This window comes from Camelus dromedarius, chromosome 19, assembly GCF_036321535.1.
Source record: "Camelus dromedarius isolate mCamDro1 chromosome 19, mCamDro1.pat, whole genome shotgun sequence".
Classification (NCBI taxonomy): Eukaryota; Metazoa; Chordata; class Mammalia; order Artiodactyla; family Camelidae; genus Camelus; species Camelus dromedarius.
In genome coordinates, this window is record NC_087454.1 from 23,992,182 (window position 1) to 24,019,433 (window position 27,252).

The 27,252-nt window shown below is 50.1% G+C and overlaps 1 protein-coding gene and 1 long non-coding RNA gene across 12 annotated transcripts in view; both read left to right on the forward strand.

Moving 5' to 3' along the window:
* Positions 1 to 23: 23 nt before the first annotated feature.
* On the forward strand, positions 24 to 7,386 carry LOC135318623 (uncharacterized). The gene is made up of 5 exons (XR_010376887.1): positions 24 to 79; positions 2,291 to 2,416; positions 2,520 to 2,819; positions 4,664 to 4,713; positions 6,833 to 7,386. It is a non-coding gene; the product is annotated as an uncharacterized LOC135318623 (long non-coding RNA).
* Positions 7,387 to 12,027: 4,641 nt separating this feature from the next.
* The window catches only part of FGD2 (FYVE, RhoGEF and PH domain containing 2), a 96,107-nt gene continuing 80,882 nt past the window's right edge, over positions 12,028 to 27,252 (forward strand). For 9 of the 11 annotated variants that reach the window (XR_004131213.2, XR_004131211.2, XR_010376889.1 and 6 more), the window contains exons 1-12: positions 12,028 to 12,288; positions 12,460 to 12,549; positions 15,105 to 15,336; positions 16,868 to 16,948; positions 17,627 to 17,775; positions 19,068 to 19,224; positions 19,439 to 19,577; positions 20,085 to 20,143; positions 20,391 to 20,537; positions 21,259 to 21,351; positions 26,818 to 26,897; positions 26,984 to 27,014. Coding sequence is in view for 4 of the 11 variants with exons in the window: in XM_064476452.1 (XP_064332522.1) it covers positions 12,218 to 12,288; positions 12,460 to 12,549; positions 15,105 to 15,336; positions 16,868 to 16,948; positions 17,627 to 17,775; positions 19,068 to 19,224; positions 19,439 to 19,577; positions 20,085 to 20,143; positions 20,391 to 20,537; positions 21,259 to 21,351; positions 26,818 to 26,897; positions 26,984 to 27,014 (1,329 nt within the window). In the remaining 7 variants the exon portion in view is untranslated. The remainder of the gene's footprint in view (positions 12,289 to 12,459; positions 12,550 to 15,104; positions 15,337 to 16,867; positions 16,949 to 17,626; positions 17,776 to 19,067; positions 19,225 to 19,438; positions 19,578 to 20,084; positions 20,144 to 20,390; positions 20,538 to 21,258; positions 21,352 to 26,817; positions 26,898 to 26,983; positions 27,015 to 27,252) is intronic. The other 2 variants (XM_031434804.2, XM_010994465.3) reach the window with 2 other exon arrangements.

A 27,252-nucleotide genomic window follows, 5' to 3' on the forward strand; every position in this document is an offset into this window, starting at 1 on the left:
CCCCCGTTGGCGTCGGGGGCGGGGCCGGGCCTCACCACTCGCGGCCGCGGGGGAGTACAGGAGTGTGGTGCTGTGGGCGGTAAGCGTCAGATGTGGCCCCCAGGCGGGGTTGGGGCCTGGCTCACCACCAGGCTGTGGGCCGGGGGTCCGCGGTCGCGGGCGAGCCGGGCTCTGGGCTCGGGAACTGTGAAGGCCGCCACAGGCCTGGGCGCCCCCCCCGGGAGCCCCGGAGAGCCGCGGGGGCGGGGCTCGGCGGCTCTGGGAGCCAGACGCTCCCAATATGGACTGAGGCACTTCCAAGCCCTTTCCGCGGCTTCGGGAGTTTTCTCCGCAGTTCTGGGCCCGCCCCTTTGCGTCCCTAGTCCTGAGCTCTGCGGCCTGTGAGGCCTCCTGCTGCAGGCGAGCCTCTTCTCGCTCGCCAGCCTTGTCTCACCCCTTTTGCCCTCCTCACCAGGGCAAATCCAGCTGTCCCTCGGCGATTGTCGTCATTCTCCTTTGCAGTCGGATCTTTGCCAATCTCTCTTAGAACTCACGGTTAGGAAATGTGTTTTGCCCTAAAGTACTTGGGAATCTCCTTCACTAGACCTGAGGGTTTTAATCGTCCTCCAGTGTAAGCACACGCAGACATTGTGTTAGGCGCCGATAGTCTAATCTTTAGTTAATAAAAATGAGTAATAACTGGCTCTTAAATCTCATTTACTCTGTGCCAGACGCTTTTTAAAGTGCTTTGCAACATGTTAACTCAAGTATGATCCTCACAACATCCCTATGAGGAAGATGTTTATTCTAGCAAGTGACCTATTCATGTTTGTAAACGTGTCCAGCCCCTGTAACACCTAGAGCCTGCTAGTGGAGGTGCTCAAGAAAAGTTTGTTTAAACGGAAAGTAATTGAGTATCCTAGAATTGGCAGGGACACAGCAATGGGGGACCTGATCTCTTTGTACTTATCCTGTCTTCACTGTGAGAAAGCGCTTTACAGTAGACATCTGCCTTCTGACCACTTAGTCCAGGTTTCCTGAAGTCTGCCCTTCCTGACTCCCTGCCTTGCCCTGTAGAAAGTCACACCCCGCCATCTACACCTGACAACGCCATCTATCCCTCCATACACTTTCCATGTCCAAATCCTGTCAGTCTACCCCTCTCCTTTTCTTTCTCCCCCACGCTGGCCTCCCTAACCCAGGTCTGTTCTGGTCTGAATCCCTGTAAAGCCCCCTAACTCAGGTTACTGTGTTTTCCCTTGAAACACAGCTTTCATCAAACTTAGCTCCCACTCCCAGGAGCACTTTACATGGCTTCCTTTTGCCTGGATTCTGATTTAGCTTTGTCAACGGGAACCCTAAAGTCAGGCTCATCCACAGCCTCATCTAGTTATAGCCCCTTGCTAACTACACCCAGAAAAAGTGGGGTTTTCTTCCTCTTAGAAAGAACCCCTCAGAAGGAACCCCTCACCTTCCTTCTGAAACTTCCTCTCACAAACCTCCTCCTCCCTGTGTTTCTCCAGCTGTATGTTTTTCCTTCTGAACCGGACTGTGTGTCCATCATTAGGCATTTCACTCTGCCTTAATGTAGCCATCTAACTTTTTGTGTGTATTTGGTCCTTTCAAACTGTGGTTCCTTGTAAGGCAGCTACATTGTGTTGTCTTGCATTGTTTTTTATCTTCCACAGCACCAGCTATGGTGATATACATATAGGAAATGGTCAGTGATTGTTATTAAGTAATTGAACAATTTACCCTAGAAATTAAAGTGAAAATAGGTCAGTTAAAGCTGTTAGACCCCTAGGGAACTGAGCGGAAGCAAATGTAAAACAGCTCTATAACTATATTTCCACAACCCAGGGCTCACAGGGACACCAAGAGGAAGAAAAACAAAAAATCCTCGCGATAAAATAATTACAAACCACTCAAAAACACATTTCATCATGAGTGTGAATGGGCAGAACAAGAGGATTAACACTGCTGGGAATTTGACATAATAAAGCAATCTGAAAGAAACTTTAAGGGGAAAACTGTAATTTTAAAAATGAAGACAAAGATAAAGAATAGAAAGTACTAAAAAAAAAAAAGGAAAGGACATTGTGGGGGAAAAAAGGGGTATATTTGAAAAGGAATCAAACAGATCATCTAGAAGTGAAAAATATACTCACTGAAATGATTGAATGAAAATCTTGCTCAGCATTCACTCTATTGAGCAACTGGCAGTATGTACTTAGAGCTATAAAGCAGTTAGTTCTGGGCTGGATAGTACCCCTCTGTGCTGCCATTACCCTCTGTGTTTGTCACCTTACAGGGAACTGTGGCTGCCTGCTTTCCTGTCAGTCTCCCCTGTTAGACTGATGTAAAGAAGATGGGTTCGTCTGGATGCAGGCTCCCTGTTTACTAGTTGTGGGTGAGAACATTCTGGCTGCTGCCTCTGGTATGCCTAGGGTATGGGTGGGTAGCACTGGCCTTCCTTATGTTCTGAAAACCTGGGGTCCTGTATCCACCTTAACTCAGGAAACACCTCTTGTCCTAATTAGGTGAAAACAAGGTACATTGTAACTGTCATCATCTCGGGAATTCTGGCATATCGTATAGGTCACCAGATGTATTGACATGAGAGACTATTAAAACTTCTTGGAGAAACATGAAAGACAATTTGGGGCTAATAGTCCCAAGGCCTTGGGATGAAACCTGTAAGAATGAAGAGGGGAAATGCGGCCTCTACACTCTGGGAGGATGTGGCGTGTCACAGTGAGCGCAGTACTCGCCCCAGGGTCAGAAAGGGTCAGGTGCCTCGCTGGTGTTCTGCTCTATCATCCTCTTCTTGGTGGAGAAAGGTGAGTCCATCTAAATCTCTTATGCCCATGTCTGTTTGTCCTGAGTGTGGGGAGAAGTTCTCTTCTCCTGCAGTAAAAATCAAAGGTTAATAGGCCCTTGCCCTGAGTCTGGGTAAGTTGGGGGATTAAGATGATATCAGGACTATTCAGTGGAAGGATATTCAGCACTAAAAAGAAATGAATGATTGATATGAACAATGACATGGATGAGTCTCAAAAACATTATTCTAAGTGAAATAATCCAGACACAAAAGAGCACTTGTTATATGATTCCATTTATATAAAGTTATAAAACAGGCAAAATTAATCTGTGGGGATAAAAATCAAAACAGTGGTTGCCTATAGAAGAATGACTGGAAAGAAGCATGAGGAGCTTTCTGGGGGGATGAAAGCATTCTTCTTCTCAATTGAGGTGGTGGTTATGTGAGTGGGTACACTAGTTAAAGCTCACCAAACTGTACTCTTAAAATCTGGGCATTTTATTGTAAGACCATTATTCCTTAATTAAGGAAGAAATATCTCAGGACTGAGATTCTTGTTTCCTTTTAAGTGAGTATCTAGGGGTTTTAAAGGGAAGGTACTGTCAAAATGTCTATTGCACACATTCATGTGAATTCTTATGTAACTAGAAAAACAAAACTACTCCCTTTTTCACTGCTTCCCTACCAGCCTGTGACAGAGTCTGAATCCTTATGTGCAGTGATGTGCTGCTAAGTGTTTAATAACTGGCTCTCTAGGAAAAGAAAAGCCCTGACTCTAGCACTTGCTGATTCATGTGGTGTAAATACTCTCACTGTGGCTGACTTCATGCTGCTAATATGATGTTACTGAGCGTGGAGTTAAGAAAAAATGGGCACCGTTGACTTTCGCAAGCCAGTGGGAGCCAGCTCCAGCACACCCCTGTGACAAGCCTTTATTGCGAGGCTTCAGGGGAGTCTTGGCAGAGCTGAGGGAGGCTCTGGGGCGAGCAGTCATTTCCTATTAGCTTGAATGTGAAGGATGGCGGGCAGGAAGGGCTATGTGAGATACGACCCCATTGTAAAAGGGATTGCAAACTATGGCAGTTTGGCAGCTGTATAAAGGGTTAGCAACCCATTGGCAGCATAAGGATTTCTAAGTGAAAATATGGGTTATTTCATTTAAAATTCCTGAATTCCAATTTCTCTTGAGGAGAACAAAGACGTAAATCTAGCACCACAGGACCTGCATTCCCTCCTGACAAGAACAGGTCATAACAGGCTAACAGCTGCCCCTGTGAGAAGGACATGGATTCTGCAGCCATCTCTGCATCTCAACAACACACCTGATGCAACCAGGGGTGTTACCTGTGTGGCTCTAGTTACCATTTGAATGTGTAAATCCTGGTTTAGTCTGTGCCTTCTCTGAGATTTAATGTGGTTTCTGGTAGAACAGTGTGTGTGTGGACAGTTACTTGCTATGAGAGCTGAGGAGTATCCATTTCACAGCCACAATTCTCCCAGTTGGAGAGACCAGACTTGGCATCCTCGGGTACCCATGCTCACTCTGGGTGCTCTTGGGACACCAAGGGACAAGACTTAGCCAGGGCATTGCCTGGACCCCTGATTCCCAATTCTGGCTGAACATTAGAATCATGAAAGGAGTTAAAAAAAAAAAAAAAAAAAAAAAGCTCAGGCCTCAGCCTAGACAGTTTACTAAGAATCTCCAGGAATAGAGTCTGGAAATTAAAATGTTTTAGAGAACTCTATAGATGATCCCAATATGTCTTTGTTTTTTCAAAGGAAGGTACCGCTTAAGGTGCTTTTCCCTTGGAACAAAAGAAAACTCACATGTAGCATCCACCTTAAGTTCTCTTTCCTCCCCAGGTTGTGGTTCCTGTTCCAGTCTCTAAGAAAGGGGCAGAACACTAAGGAAGGTATGGCTTGCTGACTCCCACTCCTTCTGGGGACCAGGTGGAAGTTGCATCTTGTCCAGAAGGCTAGGGCCAGGGTTCCAGCATGGAACAGAGGCAGAATGAATTTTAGCTCATAGTGAAGCTAGGTGCGCTGTGAGAGTCCAGGAGGGACAGGAGGTAAAAATGTCCCTTCATTCCTTCAACCAGTATTTGTTGAGCACCTACTATGTACCAAGCACTGTTGCAGATGCTGGGGATACAGTGGTAAGTAAAACAGACAAAAAAATGCCTGCTTTCATGGAGCTGGCGTTCTAGTGGGGAGACAGATAATAAACATTATAAAGAAATCAGTATATCAGAAAGCGATAAGTGAGAAAAATAAAGCAGGGGAGGGGGACTGGGAATCCGTGGTGGTATTGCAATTGGGGGGGTATGCTAGGATGAGGAAAGGCCTTCGTGAGAAGATGACACTTAAGCAAAGATTTAAAGGAGACAAGAGGGTAAGCCATGCAGGTATATGGCAAAAGAGAGTTCTAGGTAGGAAGAATTGCACATGCAAAGGCCCTGAGGTGGGAGTTTGTCTGGCAGGTTGGAGGGCATAGTGCCCAGAACAGAGTGAGAGGGGGGAGAGTAGTAGAAATGAGGTCATGGAGTTGGGCCTTGTAGGCCACTGGCTATGGATTGGCTATGACACCCAATGAAACATAAACTTGATATATCCCTAATGTAGACCAGACAAAGGTGGCCCTTGAAAAGAGTGGGGAAACTAAGGTGAGAGTCATGGACATTCAGCTAGCTTTCTTTCTGATTTGCCCTGTAGGGGACTGGGACTATGATGGGGGAGGGTGATGGCTCACTCACACTGGGGCACTGAGCCCCAAGATGGATGGAAAACTGAAGGGTGTATGTATGTGTAAACCCTAAGGGGCTGGGGCCTAAAGGAGGAGACAGGACAGGGCTGGTGCTCATTGGAACCTGGTCAAGGTAGAGGGCAGGAGATGGAGGAAAGAGAACCCTACAGTATCCTACAACCCCTTCCTACATGCTCAGTGTCCTGCTCCCTATTCAGGAAGATTCATGGAGGAGCTACTATGTGGCAGGCATTGTGCTAACTTCTGGGGACAGAGAGACACTTAGGACTAAGGCCTCAGGTGAGATTTAAGAGTGTCATGTGTCACATTTTCCCAAGTTCCTAGACTGGGGCTATTTGTTGAAAGAAGGAAGAGAGAATCCTGGTAGGAAGAAAGAAGGAATCATGCAGCTCTTTGTTGGGAGAAATGGATTTCATGTGTGCTTGGTTATATACCAGCCTTCCCAGAAATGCATAAAAAAGGAGCTTTGTGACAGAGAAGTTGCATTATTGGTGGATCACAAGCAGAAAACAACTCCTGCTGACGTGTGGGAAGATGGGCACAGGTGTCTCAGGCTTGGGAGGTGGTCACGGGAGAAAGGTCACGGGCGGGGAGGGCAGCTGGCTGTGCGGAAACAATTTGTTCTTTCTCCACTCAGAAACCTGTCGGTTCTCTCCAGGCTGCTCATGTTTCTCCATGAGGAGGATCTAGCAGGCCCCAAGAAAGGCCCACAGCTGTTTGGAGATAAAAGGAGCCTGACCTGGGGTGTGAGGCCCCACCTGCTGGCCTTGTGCTCACCCTCTGGGCTCCTGGGAAGGCGCCACCTGGCACCATTCCTGGGCTCTGGCCTTGCCTTGCTGGCTCCCAACTGGCGCCTCCCTGCCCAGACCCCAGCCCTAGCTCTGCGTGGGGGGACCTTCCCTCCCCCGGAAACATGACCCCACCCTCTGCCCCCTCCGGGCCCTCCTCATGAGAGTGGGGGCATGTCTCAGCCTCCTGCATGTTCACTGCTAGGCCAGCCCTTCCGCGGTTTCACACATGCCGCCCTCCCCCCTCATCCCTGCTTTCCCAGGATGCCTTCCTCACCTGAGGTCGGCCTTTGGTGACCTTGAGGTCTTCTTGAATAGTGGGATGGGGCCAAGGCCTGGCACAAGTCTTGTTCAGTCACTAAGAATGCCAGTTTGAAACTAGATCGTTCACACGCCGAGGAAGAAAGAGCTGTTTATGTTCCCTGACATCTTCTCAGCCACCCACGTCAGGACTGACACATTTGCTGTCTTGTCTTTCAGGCCTCTGCACCCTTAGAGCAGACCCTCCCCTGGCACATGTGGAGGGAGGTTGATTTTGCCTCCCTGTGTTCCTCAAGGCACTAAACAGCTCTGAAGAATCACATCTCGCAGACTGACAATACAAGTTAGGAACAGCCAGACCACAAAGGGGCAGGGGCACACAGAAGCCGAAATATGGGAAGCTTCCTGGGAATGTGAATGGCAGGAAGCAGATGGGCTGCCTGAGCCTGGCATCCAAGCCCACTGATGGGCAGGCAGCAGCACCAAGCCCTCCCAGGAGACAGGAAGACAAGAGACCTCAACAAATGGTGGGTTTGCTGGAGGGACACAGTGGGAAGATACTGGCTGTTTGGAGGAAGGAATAGATGAGAGGGCGGCTGGCTTTTTTCAGCCCTCCTCCTCCAAGCCAGGGACCGGCAAGGAAGGCCCACATCTCACATTGACACTGGTGGTGTGGCCTCTGCCCACCACATGAGTATTTAGAGAGCCCCCGCCAGGGCCTCCCCAAGACTAGTTGGGGGTAGAAAACTGAAGGGGAAGGGGAGGCTGTGAGGGAAGGGGTGGCAAGGGCTGCACCAGCCGCAGGAACAAATTTCAGCCAGCTGCCGGCATCTCCCCCAGAGCCACATCATCCCTTGCTCACAGGCCTGTCTGTCACAGGCCATTACACTCTGGGCAGGTGCTGGGCTTGCCTGAGGCTGGGGGCCAGGTTGGGAGTAAGGGGTCCCAGGGAACATGCCAACCTTGGGGAATGGCTTGCTGGGGATAAATGCTCCTCTGGGGAATGCTCACTCTCTCCTGAAAAAGCCACATCCTCACAAACCGCTGGAGATTACACACACACACACATGCACACATGCACGCACACACACGTGCACGCGCGCTCTCTCTCCCCCTCTCCCAGCATCCAGGTCCCAAATGTTGACATTTCCTCCCTGACAGCCCCCAAAAGCCTTCTCCTGCCCCAAGACTTCCAGTGAGAGGCCCTTGGGTGCCCCCAGTCTGCACACAAAGCCCCCTTTGCATTCCAGGGCAGCGCTTTCTTGCCAGCCAGCCAGCCTACCTGCCATGTGACTGCCCAGCCCTGCAGTTCCTGTTTGGGCGTCCCTCCCTTCCTTCTTTCCTCCCTCCCTCTTTTGCCCTGTCTGGGCTGCAGTGAACTGAGCTTTTCCAACCACCTTAAGGCTTGAAACCAGAGAATAGGAGAGAAAGCATGAGACTTATCCATGCCAAGGATCCCAAGAGCCCTGAAATGGAGACACCCCAAATCAGAGGGAGATGTGTTCACAGCTATTGGATGAGGTCCTCCTCTGCATAAACAAAATTCTGTAACCATTTCCTTTTTTGCTCGAATGCACCTCAACTCAGCAGACAAAGCCTGCCAGGGCCAGGCTCCTGGGGCCCCTCAGCCCATGTCCTACCAATCCCCAGCCCCTGGAAACCCCAGTGTGCTGGACTCCCTACCTTTATTCCTAGTCTCACCCTGTTCTCTCAAGCCCACATCACTTCCTTCTGCTTTGAATGCCTTTTCCTACCTTGCCAATCAACTCATCCTTCATCCTTCATCCTTCATCCTTCAGGCTGCCTCTGCTAGGAAGCCTTCCTTAATAGCATCCTCTGCTCTCTGCAGACTTTGATGCTGCTTATTTGGGTGCTCATAAACTCCTCTGTTCAAAGCATTTCCCACATTGTATTTTAGTGGTTAGTAGGCCCATCTTTCTCATTAGACTGTGAGCTAAGGGGAAGAAGGCTGTGTTTAATCCATAACTTCTACCACTAGGCTGACACATAGTAGGTACTCCAAAAAATACTTGTCAACAGAATGCATGACTTAATGAATGGAGCAGAAGAGATCAAAGTAAACAGGAACACCAGGTTTCTGAGGACAGAAAAGAATTTCCAGTGGTGGATATCCAAGAAGGCTTCCTGGAGGAAGTGAATAGGAAGTTGTAAGGGTGGAGACATACCAGGCAAAAGGAACTGATTGGTCAAGGCAGGGGGTACCCATAGAAAAGGTCTTCTGTCAGCAATAAGAATGTAGCCAACAACAACAACAACAACAACAAAAGAATGTGGCCAACACTCACTAATCGCCTACTCTGTATCAGGCCTTACTCTAAGCCCGTACACATGCTATTATCTCATTTAATCTTCACAGCAACCACAGGAGGTTGGTGCTCTAATTATCCCCATTTCACAGATGAGGAAAGTGAAGTTCAGTTACTGGTTCAAGGCATTTAGGTCAGGTTTGATGGGAGAAGCAGAACAACCAGCAATAAAACAACCGGTAATTGACCATATGCAATGGGGCAGCTTAAAGAATTGATGCTTCTGTGTCTAAAATCCTCAGGGCAGGCAGTGGGGAAGGGAAGATGGATGTGAAGTTGGGGGAACAAGAAGGAATGGAACCAGTGAGGAAGGGCTGGGATTCTGGAGGATGAACAGGCAGCCACACCAAGACAACAGCTTCAGTGACACAGCTGACCTGCGGAAGAAGTTGGCATCTTTTGTCCTAGAGTTAAACGCACATCTGGCTTGGGACTAAGCAAACTGAAGGAGGTTGGTAGAAAACCCACAGACCTACATCAGCACGTGTGCACTGCCACAGCACTGGAGCCCTGCACCCACCACAGGAGTGAATACAGCTGCGGTGTCCCCTCCTGCCACCATGGTCAGCTTGCAGGGAAGGAAATTCTGGAACTGTGGTTCAGCTTAGCTCAGCTGACACAGCCCAGAGCCACCACTCAAGGTCACAACCCAGACCTGCGTGTGTATAAGGAAGAAATGGCTGGGAAGGTTGATCAGAGCCAAACCAGGAGGGTCTTGACAGCACACCCAGGAATCTGGGATTCCTTCTGTGCAATAATGGTGCTGGCTTTCGAGATTATATGTTGAGTGGGAAGCGAAGGTGGGACATGCCCCTAGTGATGCCCCAAAGGTCTTGGGCATCCTCAGGCTGAGGTAGGAGGCAGGAAGAGGTGCCTGTGGAACTCTGGGATAGATTCTGAAATGGATGGTAAAGGGAGTGTGTAAATGAGGGGACCAGAAGGCCTGGGCTGAGCCTTGGGTGATACCTGTAGGCGAGAAGCAAGTCTGGTGGGAGGCAGAGGAGAAAACTGGGCACTGCAGTTGAGGGGAGAAGAGCACCAAAGAGGGAGGCCTCCCCAGACCTGGAAGGACATCCAGGAAGAAGTGGCATTTAAGAATGAATCCAATCAAGCTCCTAGATCTAACCGCCATCGACAGGAAATCCAGGGGCCAGCGCTGCAGTCAACAAAGTCCTGACCATGGGAGTTGTAGGGGCAGCAACCCAGTGTCCTCACAGTCATGTGTGAGAAAACAGAAAGAACAAGGTGAACCTGTGAGTGAAAAGAGTTAATAGACAGGACAACTCATTGTAACATGTGGACCTCATTTGAATCCTTTCCTTGGAGGGTGCCGGGGTGGGGATGTGGGCGGTTGTGGGTGGAGGGATTTCTTCCTTTTATAAGGCCATCAATCCTATCAGATTAGGACCCCACTTTTATGACCTCGTTTAACTTTAACTACCTCCTGTTTCCAAATACAGCCATGTTGGGGGTTAGGGCTTCAATATATGAATTTAGGGGGGAACACAGTTCAGTCCATAGCAGATAACATTTATGAGGAATTGGCACTTTGAATGCTGACTGTTTGGTTATATTAAAAATTATTGCTAAACATCCCTTGGGGTATGATAACGGTAATGGTGTTTCATATATATATATATATACATATATATATTCATATATATATGTATACATATCTATACACACACACATATGTAACATGTGTAAAACATATGATTGTATGCCCATATAAAGTAATACTGCCATTACATATATCATATGTGTGAGTATATACATATATATACCTTTATCTTTTAGGTACACACTGAAATATTTGTGGGTGACATCACCTGATTTGCTTCAAAATGATATGGGAAGGGGAGTGAATGTGGCTGTCGATGGAGCAGGGCCAGCCGTGAATTGATGGTTGTTGGGTCTAGGTTATGGGTTCGTGAGAGTGCCTTATTCTGTCTCCTTTTGTGTATGTTCTAAATTCTCTATAACAAAAGAAGTAAAAATGGAAAGTGAGGAGAATTAGTGAGATTTAGGGTTGAGGGGGAGAAGCCAGGCATCTGCTAGAAGAAACTGCTCAGGCAAAGCTCTGAGAGAGTGAGGCTGCTGGGCGTGTGAGGGCCCAGTGTTTCACAGGCACTGGAGCATGAAGCTGTGCCAGACACTTCCGGTACCAAGATGACTGAGGCTCAGTCTCTACCCTCCACAACAAAGACCAGTCTCAACAGAGGGCTCTGGCTCAGGGCAAGCGAGACTGGAAGCCAGTGGGAGAGCCCTGAAGGGCCTGTGAGGCTTGAATAAGGGGAATAGAAGCAGTGATCATTTGTTCTTGAAGGGCGGGGAGACCAAATGGTAAAGGAGGCATCAGGCAGAGACAACCCAGTGTGCTAGGAGCAGGGAGGCTTAAGGATAGAGAGCAGCAAGAATGTGGTCATCCAGGCTCACAATGAAATCTTTGCTGGAATTATAGGGCGGTCACCTTTGCTTTGGAAATCTGACTTCTGTTGTGTTCTTACTGGATGACTTAGGGCAAGTTACCTAGCCTCTCTGATCCACAGTTTTTTCTTCTGTAAAATGGGGATTGTAATAAGGCCCACTTCATAAGACTGTTGTGGGATTAAATGAGAAAGTACTTGTAAAGCACTAAAAAGAATGTGTTAGCTATTATTATCATCATAGTTTCAGGGAGTCAAGAAGGTGGAGACAGCAGCCATTAAAATGAGAGAACTTCAGTGGGGAAGTGGGAACACCACAGTACTCCTCCCTGCCAGCCCCTAATAGATTTGTACTTATTTTTAATTTAAAAAGCTGTTTTCTTACAGCAATGAGCAGGGTCACAATCAGAAAAGAGGTTGTGGAGAAAGGATCAAATAAAATACACTGGACCTTGTGAGAATGTGTGGTTGGCCCAAGTAGCAAGGCTCAGGCCAAAAGCCCAGTTCCAGAAACTACCTCTGGGCTCCATTGCCCTTTTGGGGTGGCTTCTGAAACTGGGGGTCTACAGGAGTGAAAGGTCAAGCCCCATGGGGGAGAGGTGGGGCCCCAGCAGGCTCCTCCCTCTGCAGGGAGCACCCGCCTTTCCCCTTCAGGGCTGTGGCTCTGGGACCACTTCCTCTTTCATCACTCTGCTGCAGGGAGCAGGCCTGCTGAGCCCTCAGGAAAGACGGGACTCTGGGATGCCTTAGCCCATCTGTGATCCCAGATCACAGATGTGGCTGAGTGTGCTGGCTGGAGACCTCCCTCCCTTCTTCAAGGGTAGCTGAGGGTCACCCTGGAGGCCTGCAGGATGGAGGGGGCAAGTAAGGAAGAGAAGCTGGCATCTGTGTCCAATCTGGTGACTGTGTTTAAGAACAGCAGGTACGGGGTAGTGGAGATGGGAAGGGTCACTGTGGCCGACTGGCTGTCTCCCTCTAGCTCCTCTGCCCGCCTCTGGACCCATGGGCAGCACAGGCCCTGCCAGTCTGTCTCCAGGCTAGGGAACAGGCTGGGGCCACCTTAGGCCCTCACAGTGAGCAATTCTCTCTCTAGGCCCTGTCTTGGATACCTCTTCGTGTCTGGGCAGTGCCCACGCCCCTCAGTCATGGGTTCCTCGGAGTATGGGAGAGGAGCTGGGTGTGGGTGAGTGTGTGTGTGTTGATGTGGTGGGGAGAGTCCAGATGTTTGTATAATTCTGAGTGAGCATAGGTGGACCAAACACCATGTTTGGGCTGCAGAACTCCACCCACTGCCCCTCCAGCAGAAATAATAGCTAATACTTACTAAGCACTTACTCCTTATGAGCACGATGACCATATAATTTATCTTTCAAACCAGGACACAATTGAAACTAAAAGTGGATGCTATTACATTTTTTAGTGGGAGGGAGGGAGCAATAGGAAAGGCTGAGGCTGTCTTGAGCAGACCACAGTGTATGGTCAGCCTACCTAGGAGGCACTATTCTAAGTGCATTTGTTACTTATTTCACTTAATCATCTAACAGCCTACTGGGGATAGGTTCCATCTCTATTCCCATCTTACAGATGAGAAAGTGGAGGCACAGAGAGGTGAGGAGGCTTTGAGTTTAAGTTCATGGGCAAGGAGCAATGCAGGGGCTTCTGTCTGAAGGGAAAAGGCTGAACCGGATGTGTGGAGGTCATTGTGTGTCTGTGTGTGACATCAATCCACTCTGCAGGCATTTCTTAAGCCCAGGCCTGTGTTAGGGACTATGACTGTTGTAGATAGGGTTCTCTGGAAATAGACTCTGAGGTAGAGATTTGCTTCAGGAGATTTATTGGGGAGGGTCTTGGGAACAACACCTGCAGGGTAAGGGAGGCAGCATTAGGCTCAGGGAAAAGTTGAATTGCCATACACTTGCTACAGAGGCTACAGCCTGTCCCAGTGAGCTCTGGGGCTGGGATGCCCCTCAGGCTATTCCAATTGAGGCAAAGGGCTAGCTCAGTCCTGAGAGGGTGTGTGTGGCAAAGCACAGCATCACACAGGAACTGTAGTGAATGCAGGAGCTGAAAGAATGATCCCCACCCAGAGGATTTTTGTCTTTGATGCTAAGCTTATGGAATGACCATGATGCCAGGTCATGGACAACAGGCCCCATGGGAGGGGCCTAGGCGTTATGCTGAGGACACTCAGAGCAGACAAAGCCTCCTGTGAGCTTCAAGGTGGAGGCGACATAGATGGGGACTTAGAAGGGCAGTTCAGCTTCCTGAGCAGGTGACCTGACACTGCCTCTTCAAGGGGCCTTTGCCTGGCATGTTCTGTTCAGCACCGAGGACAGCTCTAGACGCCACCTTCCTGGACCACCCCCCCACCTCGGGGGTGCAGAGATGGCACCTCCCCACCCAACATGCCAGACATGCCCAGTGGAGACCCTCAGCATGTGTGCTATGCCTAGCAGGAGGAGGCAGCCCTCAGACCAGAATGCGGTCAGAGGAGGCCTTGTCGGGAGGGTGAGAGTCACCCCTCACTGTGTGAAGGGCTCTGTGCCAGCTGCCTTAATCTGGGCTTTCTTGTGAGGTCTTTCAGCACCTTAGCTGATCTGAAACTGAGGGGCAAAGAGGAAACAGAAGCTGCCTGGGGCACTTAGAGAGAAATGCAGAAGCTGAAATCAAATGTAGAACAGAAAGCCTGAGACTCAGCTAATTCCATGGGCTGAGGAACTGGGCATTGGGGCAGTGGAGAGGGGTGGGAGAGCCGGTGAGGAGCCATGGAGGACTAGGTCCCAATCCTCTCTGCCACCAACCGGTGTGTGACTTCGGGCAGGTCACGTTGACTCTCTGCACCTGTTACTCCTTGACTCACCTGGGAGGGACAGTTTAGGGTACAGGCTCAGAAGGCAGCCTGCCTGATCTGAATCCCACCTCTGCAACCCCCTTGCTGCAAGTTACTTATCTTCTCTGTACCTAGCTACAAAATTGGAAGTAATGAAAAACTTTCTCACAGAGTTTTGAAGATTTTGTACCTGTCTGGTCCTCCCATATCCCAGCCTACCTTCGTCATAAAGGTGCCCACCCTATGCTGTCATCACACACCTTTCCACACCAAAGGGAATGGGGCACAGCTCAATTCATAGGATATATCCAGTGAGGGTGGACTCTCTTATCTAAAGAGTTTAACTGGCCTACAGACCCAGTAGCTGGGCTAACAAAGCCACACTACAAAAGTGAAAGCTCACCCCTAGGGGAACAGGGAAGCTGATCCTAGACTGACTGGCTTTTCCCTCTGCTAGAGATGTGGAGGGCATAGCTCCCCCGATAAGCCTGAGCTTTATCAGCTCCACCTGCCTTGAGAGTGTTGTATCAGTTACTAGGGTTTTAGGGGCTTTCCTGCTGCAGAGACTAAAAACAAGGGTGAGGTGCACAGGCAAGGGTGATTTGGGAGGGCACTTAAAAACCTCTGTGTGCAGGAGGGGTTCCTCACTGCATTTTAAACAGGGAAGTATATAGTTCCCCAGAGAACAAAACAGTCTAGGCTGACTCATTTTGAAGACTGGAGTTCCCTCCAAGAAAGGTATTGGGGAAGGAAGTGGAGGTCTCAGTAAACTCCTGAGTGCCAGGCACTCAGAGGCCACTGCATACCTGTGATTTGCATTAATCACCCCCAAATCCCTACCAGGGAGGTGCTATTCTTCTCCCTACTCTACAGACTGGAAACCCTCAGGTCTGCTCTGTTCTCCTCAGGTCCCCAGGAGCAGCGCCCAGAGCCCATAGACTGGAGGCTGAGCATCACCGCCCTGGGTGCAGGCCTCCCTCACCTGCAGGGCCACTGGAGAAGCCCACTGTGGGAGAGACCCTGGAGTCCAGGCCCAGGACAGTCAGCAGGAGATACCTGAGCTCCCTGAAGAACAAGCTGTCCAGTGGGGCCTGGAGGAAATCTTGCCAGCCTGGGACCTGCCCCGGCCCAGGGATGCAGGTGCCTAAAGGCTGGGGTAGAAGTGGGGAGCTGGGGGCCCCTCCGCTCACCTTCCCACACATTCTCTCCCAGCCGCTTCCTCAGGTGTGACCAGAGATCAGCTGAAAGCTAAATTCACCCCTCCCCACCCCGTTAATGGGCTTTGGTTAGATACCTACTATGCACCCTATTGCTGGCATTATTTCTCATACCCCATACTGTACGAGTCTTTTAGGTAAGGAAATCGAAACTCAGATAGCTTAAGGAATTTGTCCAAGGCTACACAGCTTGGAACCTGGTACCCTTCCTAGGTGTGGCCTCAGTTTACCTACCTGAGGAGGCAATGATCCCAACTGAAAATATTGGTTGGTGCTAATTCCTGCCCTTAGACTGATCCGGGGCAGTTTACCTCCCTTCCCTGTGTTTCAGTTTTCTTGTCTGTGGAGTTTAAGGGCTAGGCCACATAATGCTGTGCACCCTGGAGCCAGACTGCCAGGGTTCATGTCCCAGCTCTTCTGTTAACTGTGTGACTTTGGGCAAGTCACTTTTACCCCTTTATGTCTGTTTCCTGATTTATAACATGGGGGTGGTGATCATAGTAGTACCTAACGTGTATACTGGTGATCAACTGCTACATAACAAAGTACCCCAAAATGTAGTGGCCAAATACAATTTATTATTCCTGAGAGTTTCATGGGTTGACTGGAATGGTATTAGATGATTTTTCTATTGTCTCACTTGGGGTTTGCCTTAGTCAGCTCGGGCTGCCATGACAAAATACCATAGACTGAGTAACTTAAACAACAGAAATACAGTTTCTCACAGCTCTGGAGACTGGCTGGCCAAGAACAAGGTGCTGGCAGGGTTGGTTTCTGGTGAGGCTCCCTTCCTGGCTTGTAGATAGCCATCTTCTCACTGTGTCCTCACAGGACCTTTTCTCTGTACTCATGTTCTCCTGGTAGCCCTCTCTTCTTGTAAGGACACCAGTCTTAATGGACTAGGGCCCCACCCTTATACCTCAGTTAACTTAATTACTAAAGGCCTTATCTCTAAGTAGAATCACATTGAAGGTTAGGGCTTCAACAGATTAATTTGGGGACATAATTCAGTCCATAACAGGGTCAGTCAGATGTTGCCTAGGATGGGAATGCCCAAGATAGCTCATCTCTCAAGCCTGGTGCCTGGGCAGGGACAGCCAAAAAGCCGGGCTGAGCTGGGACGCTGGCACAGCCGTGCCCCTCTCTCTCCGTGTAGTCCCAAGGCCTCTCCTCTCCATGTGGCCTCTCGTCAGGGCAGCTAACCTCTGGATGTGGTAGTTAATGCTCCCAAGAGAGCACAAGCAGAAGCTTCCAGGCCTCCTAAGGCTTTGGCCTGGAACCGGCACAGCCTCACTCTGCTCTGTTCTCTCTCAGCTAGTCGCCGCACCAGCCCAGATGCACTGCAGGAGGGTGTGAATCCCGTGTGGTGTGTTTCACTGGGGCATTTTTGGAGACTGCTCCCATCAGAGGAGACCAAAGCTCTCCTTCTCCTTCTCCCCTCAACTCCCCTGCAGGAGCCTGAGGAGAAGAGGATCGTCCAGGAGCTACTGGAGACAGAGCAGGCCTATGTGGCACGCCTCCACCTGCTAGACCAGGCTAGTGGCCAGGATGCCCCCTCCTGAGTCCCAGCACCTGGATCTCCTCACTCCACCCCTGCTCTCCCTTCTGACTCAGCTCACAGGAACTGAGAGTTAGGACCTGGGGTTTGACTCTAGGAAGCCTTAGTCCTTTAACCCAGTGGCTGGAGTTGGGGCAGAAATCGGGATTTAGCTCATTAGCACCACTCCTGATTCCACCCTTGGTACCTGGGCTGGCTGCCCAGGTAGCAGAATACATACACAGCATCCTCATCTATCATCCCAGCGCCTGCCATCCTCACCATTATTAGCCCTTCACACTTTCTCAAGGAGCCCCAAGATAAGAGGGCTAAATCACTGAACATCAGCAGTGGGTTCCTGAGTCTGGAGAAGTCTAAGACCTTGACAGACACAAGATGGGCCCATTTCTGACATTCATCAGCCTGCCAGCCTTTGGCCAAGTCCCCGCATCTCTAGGCTTTAGTTTGCCCATATGTAAAGTGGCCAGAATACAGTCTTCCCTGCCTATCTCTTCCTGAGGTTGTTGCAAGGGTGATGGGAGATTAAGGAAGTAGAAGCATTCAGCAATCTGGGGAGGGACCCCAAAGACCCCTGGAACTGTGCTCGCCCCCCCCGGGCAGGTGTTTGGGGGGTTCCCTCTCTGCCACAGGCCCAGTGACCCATCAGTGGCTGCAGGTGTTCTTCCAGGAGCTGCTGAAGGAGGCCCGCAGCAGCAAGGCCTTCCCTGAGGATGTGGTCAGACTCATTTTCTCCAACATCTCCTCCATCTACCAGTTCCATGCACAGTTCTTCCTCCCAGAGCTGCAGCAGCGGCTGGATGACTGGTGAGATTTGGCAGCGTGACCTGGCTAGGTCAGGGTGCAGCCTCAGTGGCACTGGGTTTGGTCTGTTAGGCCTCTCCTCTTGCTGCTATGTGGCCACAGCAGTCTCATTCTTCCTCTGTGCTTGTTCTGTCTGCACAGTGAGGGGCTTGGATGATTGAGCCACAGCAGGCCGTGTGTGTGTGTGTGTGTGTGTGTGTGTGTGTGTGTGTGTGTGTGTGTGTGTGTGTGTGTGTGTGTGTGTGTGTGTGTGTGTGTTTTCATCCATCCTGGGAAGGGGATGGATCAGGTCCTCACTAGGCTGAGTAACTTATGAGGCAGTGCAAATAGCCAGTGCTAGCAGGGCTTCCTACATGCCCTGCCTTGGGATTTACACCTATTAACTCACTTCATCTTCAGATCAGCCCACTGTGTGATGGTGGCATCGTGGTTATGAAAGAAACCCTCTCTATTTTCAGAGATGAGCACTAAAGTAGTTAGTAGTGAAATTAGTATCTTGCCAAAGAAATGCCATTAGGTCTGGAATGCCCCTTAAAATTCTTCAGCAAAGAAGAATGCTAGTAGTTGTTAAATCCAGTGATAGATATATAGGGATTCATTATTATGTGTTTACTTTATGATTCCTTAGAATCTGGGGGGAATAAAAATTAAAAAAAAAAAAGACAACCCTGTGAGGTTGCCTACCCTCGTGCACATTTTTTCAGATAGGAAAATTGAAGAACAGAGAGGCTAGGTGATTGGCCCAAGAACACACAGCAAGAGTGGTGCAACTGGGAATCAAACTCAGGCAGGTCCACTCCAGATTGTGGATCCTTACCACTCTGCTGTAACAGTCCCTGGGTTAAGTGACCCTTCCTTACCCCTCTGAGCCTGGATTGCCTCCTCTCTCAGATGGGCCAGTGACTGTCCCTCCACCGCCATGCAGGGTTTTGAGAATGCAATGAGATGAGATATGCAGCATGTCCTGGGTAATGCTTGGCATGTGGCCCTTGTTATTGCTGCATGAACAAGCACCAGGTGGTCATTGAACACTGGTTGTGGGCCCAACACTATGCTGGGCCTTTGGGGGAATCCAGTCCATGGGAGAGAGCAGCACCTTCCCTCAGGGGGCTCACAGTCTAAGGGGGGTGAACCATACATGTGTGTGAGAATGACATGCCCCCTATACCTGCTCCCAGAAGTGCTGCAGAAAGGCTGTTTTGCAGGGGTTCAGGGGGCCTAGACTAACCTGACCCTGCCTGGAGTCAAGAGAAGAGGACCCCAGGCTGAAGGCAATACCTGGGCCCCTCCTGCAGGACAACCACCCCCCGCATTGGCGATGTGATCCAGAAGCTGGCCCCCTTCCTGAAAATGTACAGTGAGTATGTCAAGAACTTCGAGCGAGCCATTGAGCTGCTGGCCACCTGGACTGACAAGTCTCTACCCTTCCAGGAGGTTCTCACCCGCATTCAGGTGAGGTCGGGGTGGGGATGGGGTGGAGCCTGCACTGTCACCCCTAGCCTGCAGTGGCTCCATTTCCCTGGGCGATTTTGGGCACCTCCCCAGCACAGCTGCTTCCTCAGGCCTTAGCACCTGCCTTGCCCACTCCCCTGACCCTCAAGGGCAGCCTGACCTACCCCTCCCCTCTTCTCATCCCCACACTCTCCTTTCCCTCTCCCTCCCCAAGAACAGCGAGGCCTCAGGCAGCCTGACCTTGCAGCACCATATGCTGGAACCTGTGCAGAGAATCCCACGCTATGAGCTTCTGCTCAAGGAATACGTCCAGAAGCTGCCAGCCCAGGCCCCAGACCTGGCCGATGCGCAGAGTGAGGACACCCCTGGGGAACCCAAGGGGCTGGGGAGGCCCAAGCCACTCTTATAATCTATGGAACACCTGCAAATATGGTTATGATGACCATCAGCCATCAACACTGATCATTGGTGTTTCATAGACATTGTCTATAGCATTAGCCATTTTTTAAACAGACACTAAGTCCCAGAGAGGTTAAGTGACTTGCTCAAGGTCACACAGCCAGAAAGGAGTAGAGTTGGGATTTAAAGCCATGCCTGCACCCTCTGGATCTGGGGAGAAATCAAAGTCACAGAAGCCAACCACCTAAGCCCTGTCTTTCAGTGGCTTCTAGTCTCTCTGCTCTGGGTAGGAAATGGCCTCCATCATCCAGATACCCCATGTGCCAGGCTACAAGGGCAGGGCTGCTCCTGAGGGTGCTCACAGCAGGCCCTGAGGCCACTTGGTTAACCCTCAAAGACCTCCTCTCTCAGCCACCAGTCCCTCATTTTCAGGGGTAACTCTGGCCCCACCTTCATTTCAGAAGCACTCGACATGATCTTCTCAGCTGCTCAGCATTCCAACACAGCCATCACTGAGATGGTGAGCATCCCAGCCTTTGGGGTAGGAGCAGCAGGCATCCCCAGGAGGCCTGTCACCTCCTCCCTGCAGCTCTCAGCCTCCCCCAGCCCATAAAGGTCTGTGTATCCACTCATCTCCTGATCCTGACACATGACACCTGGCCCACTGCTGCCCTCCTCACACACTGTCCCTGTCCACTCAAAGCAAACCTTCCAGAAGCAGGTAGGCCCTGCCCGACGTTGGCTGAGGGTGCACCTCCTGTCCACAGGAGCGGCTGCAGGAACTATGGGAAGTGTACCAGCGCCTGGGCCTGGAGGACGACATAGTAGACCCCTCCAACACCCTGCTCCGAGAGGGCCCCGTCCTCAAGATCTCCTTCCGTCGCAGCGGCCCCATGGAGCGCTACCTTTTCTTGGTAGGAGGAAACTGGGGGCCTGCCCCACACTGGGGAGGGAAGTCCATGGGCCACTCTGCCCCAGGTCCTGCCTGCCTGGCATCTGCCTGGCACTGTAGGTTGAACAGAGAAGAGCCTGCTTCTCTGTCCTTCTGTGCTTTGGCACTTGGGTGATTTGGGACTGGTCACATGCTGCCTCCAGGCCTCAGGGATTTCCAACTGAGGGGGTCTCAGTGCCCTAGAAAGCAACAGAGTCCGAATTTGAACCCAGTCTCTTTGGCTCCAAAGCCTGTGGTATTAATCTGTGCTCTAGAAAGCACAAAGCAGGAGGGAATTAGGTTGGCTACTAGGAAGAGCTGCCCAGGTTTGCACTGAAGAAGCAAGGATTGCCAGGGTCTCCTGGAGATCTGGAAACTGGTTCTGCCTGGATTTTAGGGAGGGGAGCTATAACCTCTCGTCAACCCTTGCCACCCTCAGCCCCTATGAGAAAGGCCTAATAGGTTTCTGAGGTCTGCTGTGGTCCCTTGATGCTCACAGGTAGGGCATCGTTCAGTGACTATCTTAGGTGGGTTGGGGGCTAGACAACCCCTTCCTCATCACAGTTGTGATGTCCCAAGAACTGGCCCAGAGTGTGGCGAGTGGGAGGGAGATCCGGGGGCTCAGCCTACTGTCAGGGAAGCTCCGCCTGACTGTCCTTCCTGCCCTGCCACTGCACACATACTCCTGCTTGTGTCTCCTGCAGTTCAACAACATGCTGCTGTACTGTGTGCCCAGGGTCATTCAGGTGGGCGCCCACTTCCAGGTCAGGACCCGCATTGACGTGGCCGGGATGAAGGTGAGAGGCGCCCCAACCACTCTCAGCACCCCATCACACCCAGGGTGGGATCAAGTACGGGGAGTAGCAGGAGGGGCCAGTCTGGGTCTCAGTCCAGGAACACAGGTGTGGCAGGTCTGGGGCCAATGTGAAGGTGGAAAAGTGTGGGGTTAGAGGTCTCCCAGCTGGGCTCCCAGCCTTCCCTGTCCAGGCCCTTCCCGTCTCTCAGCCTCCATCTGCTTTCCCTGCCTTCTACACCAGTGCTTGGAAAACTGTAGTACATGCGTGAATCCCCTGGGAGTCTTATAAAAATGTAGGTTCTGATACAGTAGGTCTGGAGTGGGCCCTGAGATTTTGCTTTTCTAACCAGCTCCTGGGTGATGCTGATACCGCAGCTCCCCAGGCCACACTTTGAGTAGGAAGAATATACACTGTCAGCTCAGCGGGTGGCTTAGTTGTTTCCTCATCCAGAGATGGTCCCAAATGACTGAGGACAGCATTCACAACAGTGCCCATGGACTGGGTGGTCACCGTGGATTGGGCTCTGCATTACCCCATCAGATCCTCATAACAGCCCTGTGATGTAGGAGCAGTTACTAAACCCCTAGTTTTTTGTGGGGGTTTTTTGGCTTTTAGAAGTCTTTTAAAAATAATCGTATAACCTAAAAAATATAGATAATACACATTCCAAAATTAAACTATGTCAAAAATAAATGCAATAAAAATTCTCCTCCCCACTCCATTCCCTAGATTCCCTTCCTATAGGCAGCCTTCACTTTTTGTGAGGCCTTCCAAAGGCAGTCTTTGTATACACAAACTAGCAATATATTCAGTATGGCTTCCTTACTTTTGTTTCACATAAACAATGAGAGTATTTTTCATATGCACTATTCTGCACTTGACTTTTTAAACTAACTACTAATTCTGGAGACGGTTGCATGTCAGTATCTTAGTCATTTCCTCATCCTTTTGCATAGCTGCATAGTATCCTTGTGTGTAGATGTATCATAATTCGTTCAGCCAATCCTCTACTGATGGGCATTTCAATTGCTCTCAGTTGTCAGTGTCTGCAAATGAGAACTGCACTGAATAACTGTGTACAGTTTGCCTGTGTTTGGGTATATCTGTAATTAATCCCATTTTTTAAAAAATGGAAATAAAATGATACATCCAGACAATGGAATATTATTCAGTGATGAAAAGAAATGAACTGTTAAGCCATGAAAAGACATGGAGGAAACTTAAATGCATATTACTAAGTGAAAGGAGCCCATCTGAACAGCGTACATACATACATACATACTACATGTATATACTGTATGATTCCAATGATACGACATTCTGAAAAAAACAATGGATACAGAGGATCAGTGGTTATGAGGGGTTGGTGGGGTGAAAAGGCAGACCACAGAGGACTTTAAGTGCAGGGAAGCTATTTTGTATGGTACTAAAATGGTAGATACCAGTCATTATACATTTATCCAAACCCACAGAATGTACAACACCAAGAGTGAACCCTAATCTAAACTGTGAACCTTTGATAATAATGATGTGTCAACGCAGGTTCATTGATTCTAACAAATGTACCACTCTGGTGGGGAAATGTTATTAATGGGGGAGGCTGTGCATGTGTGGGCACAGGGAAAATCTCTGCACCTTCCTCTCATTTTTGCTGTGAACCTAAAACTGATCTAAAAAAAGTCTTAAAAGTTAAAAAAAGCAAGGCTCCGAGAGGTTAAGTAACTTGCTTGGGGGTCACACAGCAAATCCTGGTTTGCATGATCAAACTCAGGTATAACAGAGTCCAGAGCCTCTATACCTAATCCCCATACTAAACTGTCTCCTACTAATGCTTCAACCCAGAGGGGTAAAGCATAGAGCAGAATTGCAGGCACAGTGGAGGAAATAGTAGGGGAACCTTCTTGACCACCTCTCTCTGATGGCTCCTGAATCCCAGTGTCTGGGGCTGGAACAAGCAAAGGTCAGATCTGGACTATCTTGGTGCCTTTCCATATCCCCCTTCCCTATCCCTATTGCCTCCACCTCCACCTCTCCCTACGCACCTCCCAGGATCTGCCCCAGGAGGGAGCTTCAGGCAGGACTTGAGCCAGGACAATCCCTCCCTGGGCCTCTGAGAGCCCCCAGCAGGTGGGCCTTACCCCTACTCCTGACTGGACTTGCCTGGTACTTGGGGCTGAATCAAGGACCTGGGGATGGGGTACAGCCTGAGGGTGATAAGGGCCGATGGAGGCACATGGGCACTTTCTGGGGGTTCACAGCCCATCCCCCGTACCTCAGCTGACTGAGTTCTTTTAGGAATTCAGCCCCACACACTGCGGCACCCAGCTTTTCTTCCTGAAGTGTCCAGAATGTCCCAGAGGCAAGGATGTATGCAGTTTGTATGTCTGGGAACTTTGGTGAGAGAGACTAAGAAATTCAGGTTATAGAGAGTTACAAACAGAGAAATGGAGACAGGCAGCCCTGTCTTAGGACTGGCAGAGACCCAGGCATAAAAAAAGAAAGGCAGAGATTGACAGAAAAGCCAAGAAATATAGAGACCAAATCAGAGCCAGAAAGAGAAAGTATGCAGAGACGGGCCTGAGAGTGTCAGATGCTTAGGGTGTGTGTCGAGGGCTCAGGAGCCCAGTGTGCCAGGTTCCTGGCGTGTGCCAGGTTCCTGGCGTCCGCCAGTCCCAGTGAACTCAGTCCCTGCAGGGTGTGTCTGGTGCTCCAGTGGCCACACAGCACCCTCTCTTGGATGGCACAGGCCTGCCTGGTGCAGAGCTGTCCACCCACCCGTGTTCGTGCAGGAACTATTTTCTGAGTTTGAGGTTTGGGGGTAGGTCTGTCCTTTAACCACCATGATGGTTCCCGCTGGCCCATGACTCCCAGCCTCCTCCTTCCTGAATGTCAGAGAGGCCTAGTCCTCAGCTGCTGATTCGCTCCCAAGATCTGGCTGGGTTCTGTCGTTGTGCCTGCACAGGGCCAGCCAGGGAAGAAGGATGGGGTGTGGGCACATACACACCCAGCATCTCCATGGACAACTGTGTGGGTTGTGCACTGCACGAGCATGCCTCATCCCCAGCAGACAGCACAGATTGTATATTTACAGTTCTCGTCCGGCAGGTGGCAGTCAAGCATCTAGTTCAACAAAAGCTGAATATTATGCCAGTTTGCCAACAGATGTCAGTAAAGTGTTAAAGAAGGGGTGTCTTTTTCTAATTAGCACAAAGGCACTGTATGGGCTAGCAGGGGCCTGAACTGGCCCAGACCTAGGGAGTCTGGTGGTTGAGCCTGGGTACAGCAGACCTCGGGGAACTGTCCTCTAGAAATCTTCATCCTGCCCCCTTGCAGAGGTGGTCCTGGACCCTCAGGTCAGGGCCCCCCCCCAGTTCCCTTTTTTCTGTTAAAAGAATCATATGTCTTCCTAGCTGTGGACTCCAAACCTTAGATTTCTCCCTTCTTTTCCTTCTCCCCTCTCCTCACCCAATCAGTCCTGGAGTCTTGCCAGATTTCCTGATATTGTCCCCTAGGTAAGAACCTCTTCTCTCTCCAGGTGCAGGCAGGCCCTGGGCAGGCCTGGACCATTCACGGTATCACTTCCTGGCTGCTGGTTTTTCCCACTTCCCCCAGACTCAGCCCTTCTACCCTTACATACAGCTGCTGGAGTGACTTTCCAAACACCTCTCTCCACATGAGCTTCTCCATTTACAAACCCTCAGAGCCTCCCCCTTGTCAAGGATATCGAGTACAAAGCACATCAGGCCCCTTCTAAAAGGAATGGACTGGTTCTGTGGGCCCAAAGTGTAGACTAGCCCTAATACAAGCATGTGCCCAGTCATTCTTTCTGGGGTGCCTGAAAATGTGCCGAGGCCTGGTCACCACGGGGCAGAGAACAGCAGAAGGGCCCAAGTGTCAGGTGGATTCAGTGACAAGTTCCCCCATGCCAGGTCCATGAGCTCTAGGTCTGTGTCTTAGCGTCTCTTTGTGACTTTCTCTTCACACTGCCTGGGAGAGGTCTATGCTTACTGGACTCTGGCAGCAGAGAGGAAATAGATGGACTTCCATCTTACCCTTGGGGGCCAAAAACCTGAGTTTGAATCCTCATTCTGCCGTTTAGGTGCTGTGTGACCTAGGCAGGTCCCTTGCCCTCTCTGATCTCCATTTTCTCATCTCCTAAATAAGGATGCCTCCCAAGATTGCTGTGAAGATTTTCTTTAACTTTTTATTATGGACACTTTTAAGCCAAAAAAAAAAAAAAAAAGATGAACCCTCATATACTCATCACCTGACTGCAACAATTAACTCAAAATTGGTCTTGTTTCCTTAGCATTCCCCCTCTTAATCCCCTTTTCCAATGGATTATATAAGAGCAAGTTCCAGACACGTCATCATTTCACCTATAAATACTTAAGTATTTAAGAGATAAGAACTCTCTTTTTGCTCAAAAAGATGCTAACAGTTCCATTATTGCATCTAACAAATTAATAATAATTATTTAATAACATTAAGAGCCTTTGGTTTTCCTTGACTGTCTCATAATTGTCTTCTCACAGCTGATGTTTGAATCATTTGTGATATGCTTCTTATATCCCTTTTTATCAACACTTTCCTCTCCTTTTTTTCTTACCTATTTATTTATTTTAATTGAAGTATGGTCAGTTACAATGTGTCAATTTCAGATGTCTCATTTATTAGTTGAAGAAATCAGATCATTTCTCTGGTTGAGTTTCTCACAGTCTGGACTTTGCTGACCACACCACTGTTGTCAGCATGTCCCACTTTCCCCTATACTTTTTGTCAACTGGTAGATAACACAGAGACCTGACCAGATGTAGCTGTCCCAGGGGACTGTAGCTGGTGACAGGCACTGCCCTCAGGGGCACATCATGGCCATTAAGCATTAGAATTAGTGATCAGTGGGGTCCCCAGTTGTGCGGATTAAGTGAGAACATGTGTGGAGTGCTCAGTGGCAGACAAACAGTAGAAGCTGTGTGACTGGCGGCTTCCAAAACAGCCTCAGGACGTGTGGAGTTCTGGGACAAGACGGTGAAAGACAGGAAGTGGGGGCTCTGTTGGATCTACGAATTGGGTGATTGATTCCTTCATTCACTGTATGGGGAAGGTCTTATTCCAGGCCCTACATCTACTCTTGAAAAAGCTGTATTCCCCAAATCCAATTTATAACCCAGTTTTCATCTTTGGTGATTCCTTTGTAAGGACCCATCATCCCTACTTTCCACTGGGCCAACTTGCTACTGCTGAACTTCCAGGAGCCCTAAGTCCCACTTGCTCTATAGAACGAGGCTAGGATGCAGGTGTATTTACTTGGCCTGACAGGATTAGGATGCGCTGAAAAAGCTCCCTTTCCCTGTTTCTCAAAATTGAATGGTTCCTGGGTCACACTCCACTTCCCTCACTGACAGTGCCTACGGGGCGGGTGGGGTATAGCAAGTCTGAGCGTCTGTTCCTCCCATTCCCGAGCAGGTGCGGGAGCTGACTGATGCCGAGTTCCCCCACTCCTTCCTGGTGTCCGGGAAGCAGCGCACCCTGGAGCTGCAGGCCCGGTAGGCAGGCGCGGGCTGGGGGCCGGGCGGGGCAGGAAAACAAGGAGGCGCTGCCCGGCTAACACTTGTGTTCACTTCCCGAGCAGGTCCCAGGAGGAAATGATTGCCTGGATGCAGGTAACAAAACGCTCCAGGGCCCCTATGATTCTGATTTCCCTACCCCGGCTGCGGGGGAGGGAGGGAGGGCGTCCGTGCACTGCACGTGCCGTGCGTGCACGTGCCGTGCGTGCACGTGCCGTGCGTGCACGTGCCGTGCGTGCACGTGCCGTGCGTGCACGTGCCGTGCGTGCACGTGCCGTGCGTGCACGTGCCGTGCGTGCACGTGCCGTGCGTGCACGTGCCGTGCGTGCACGTG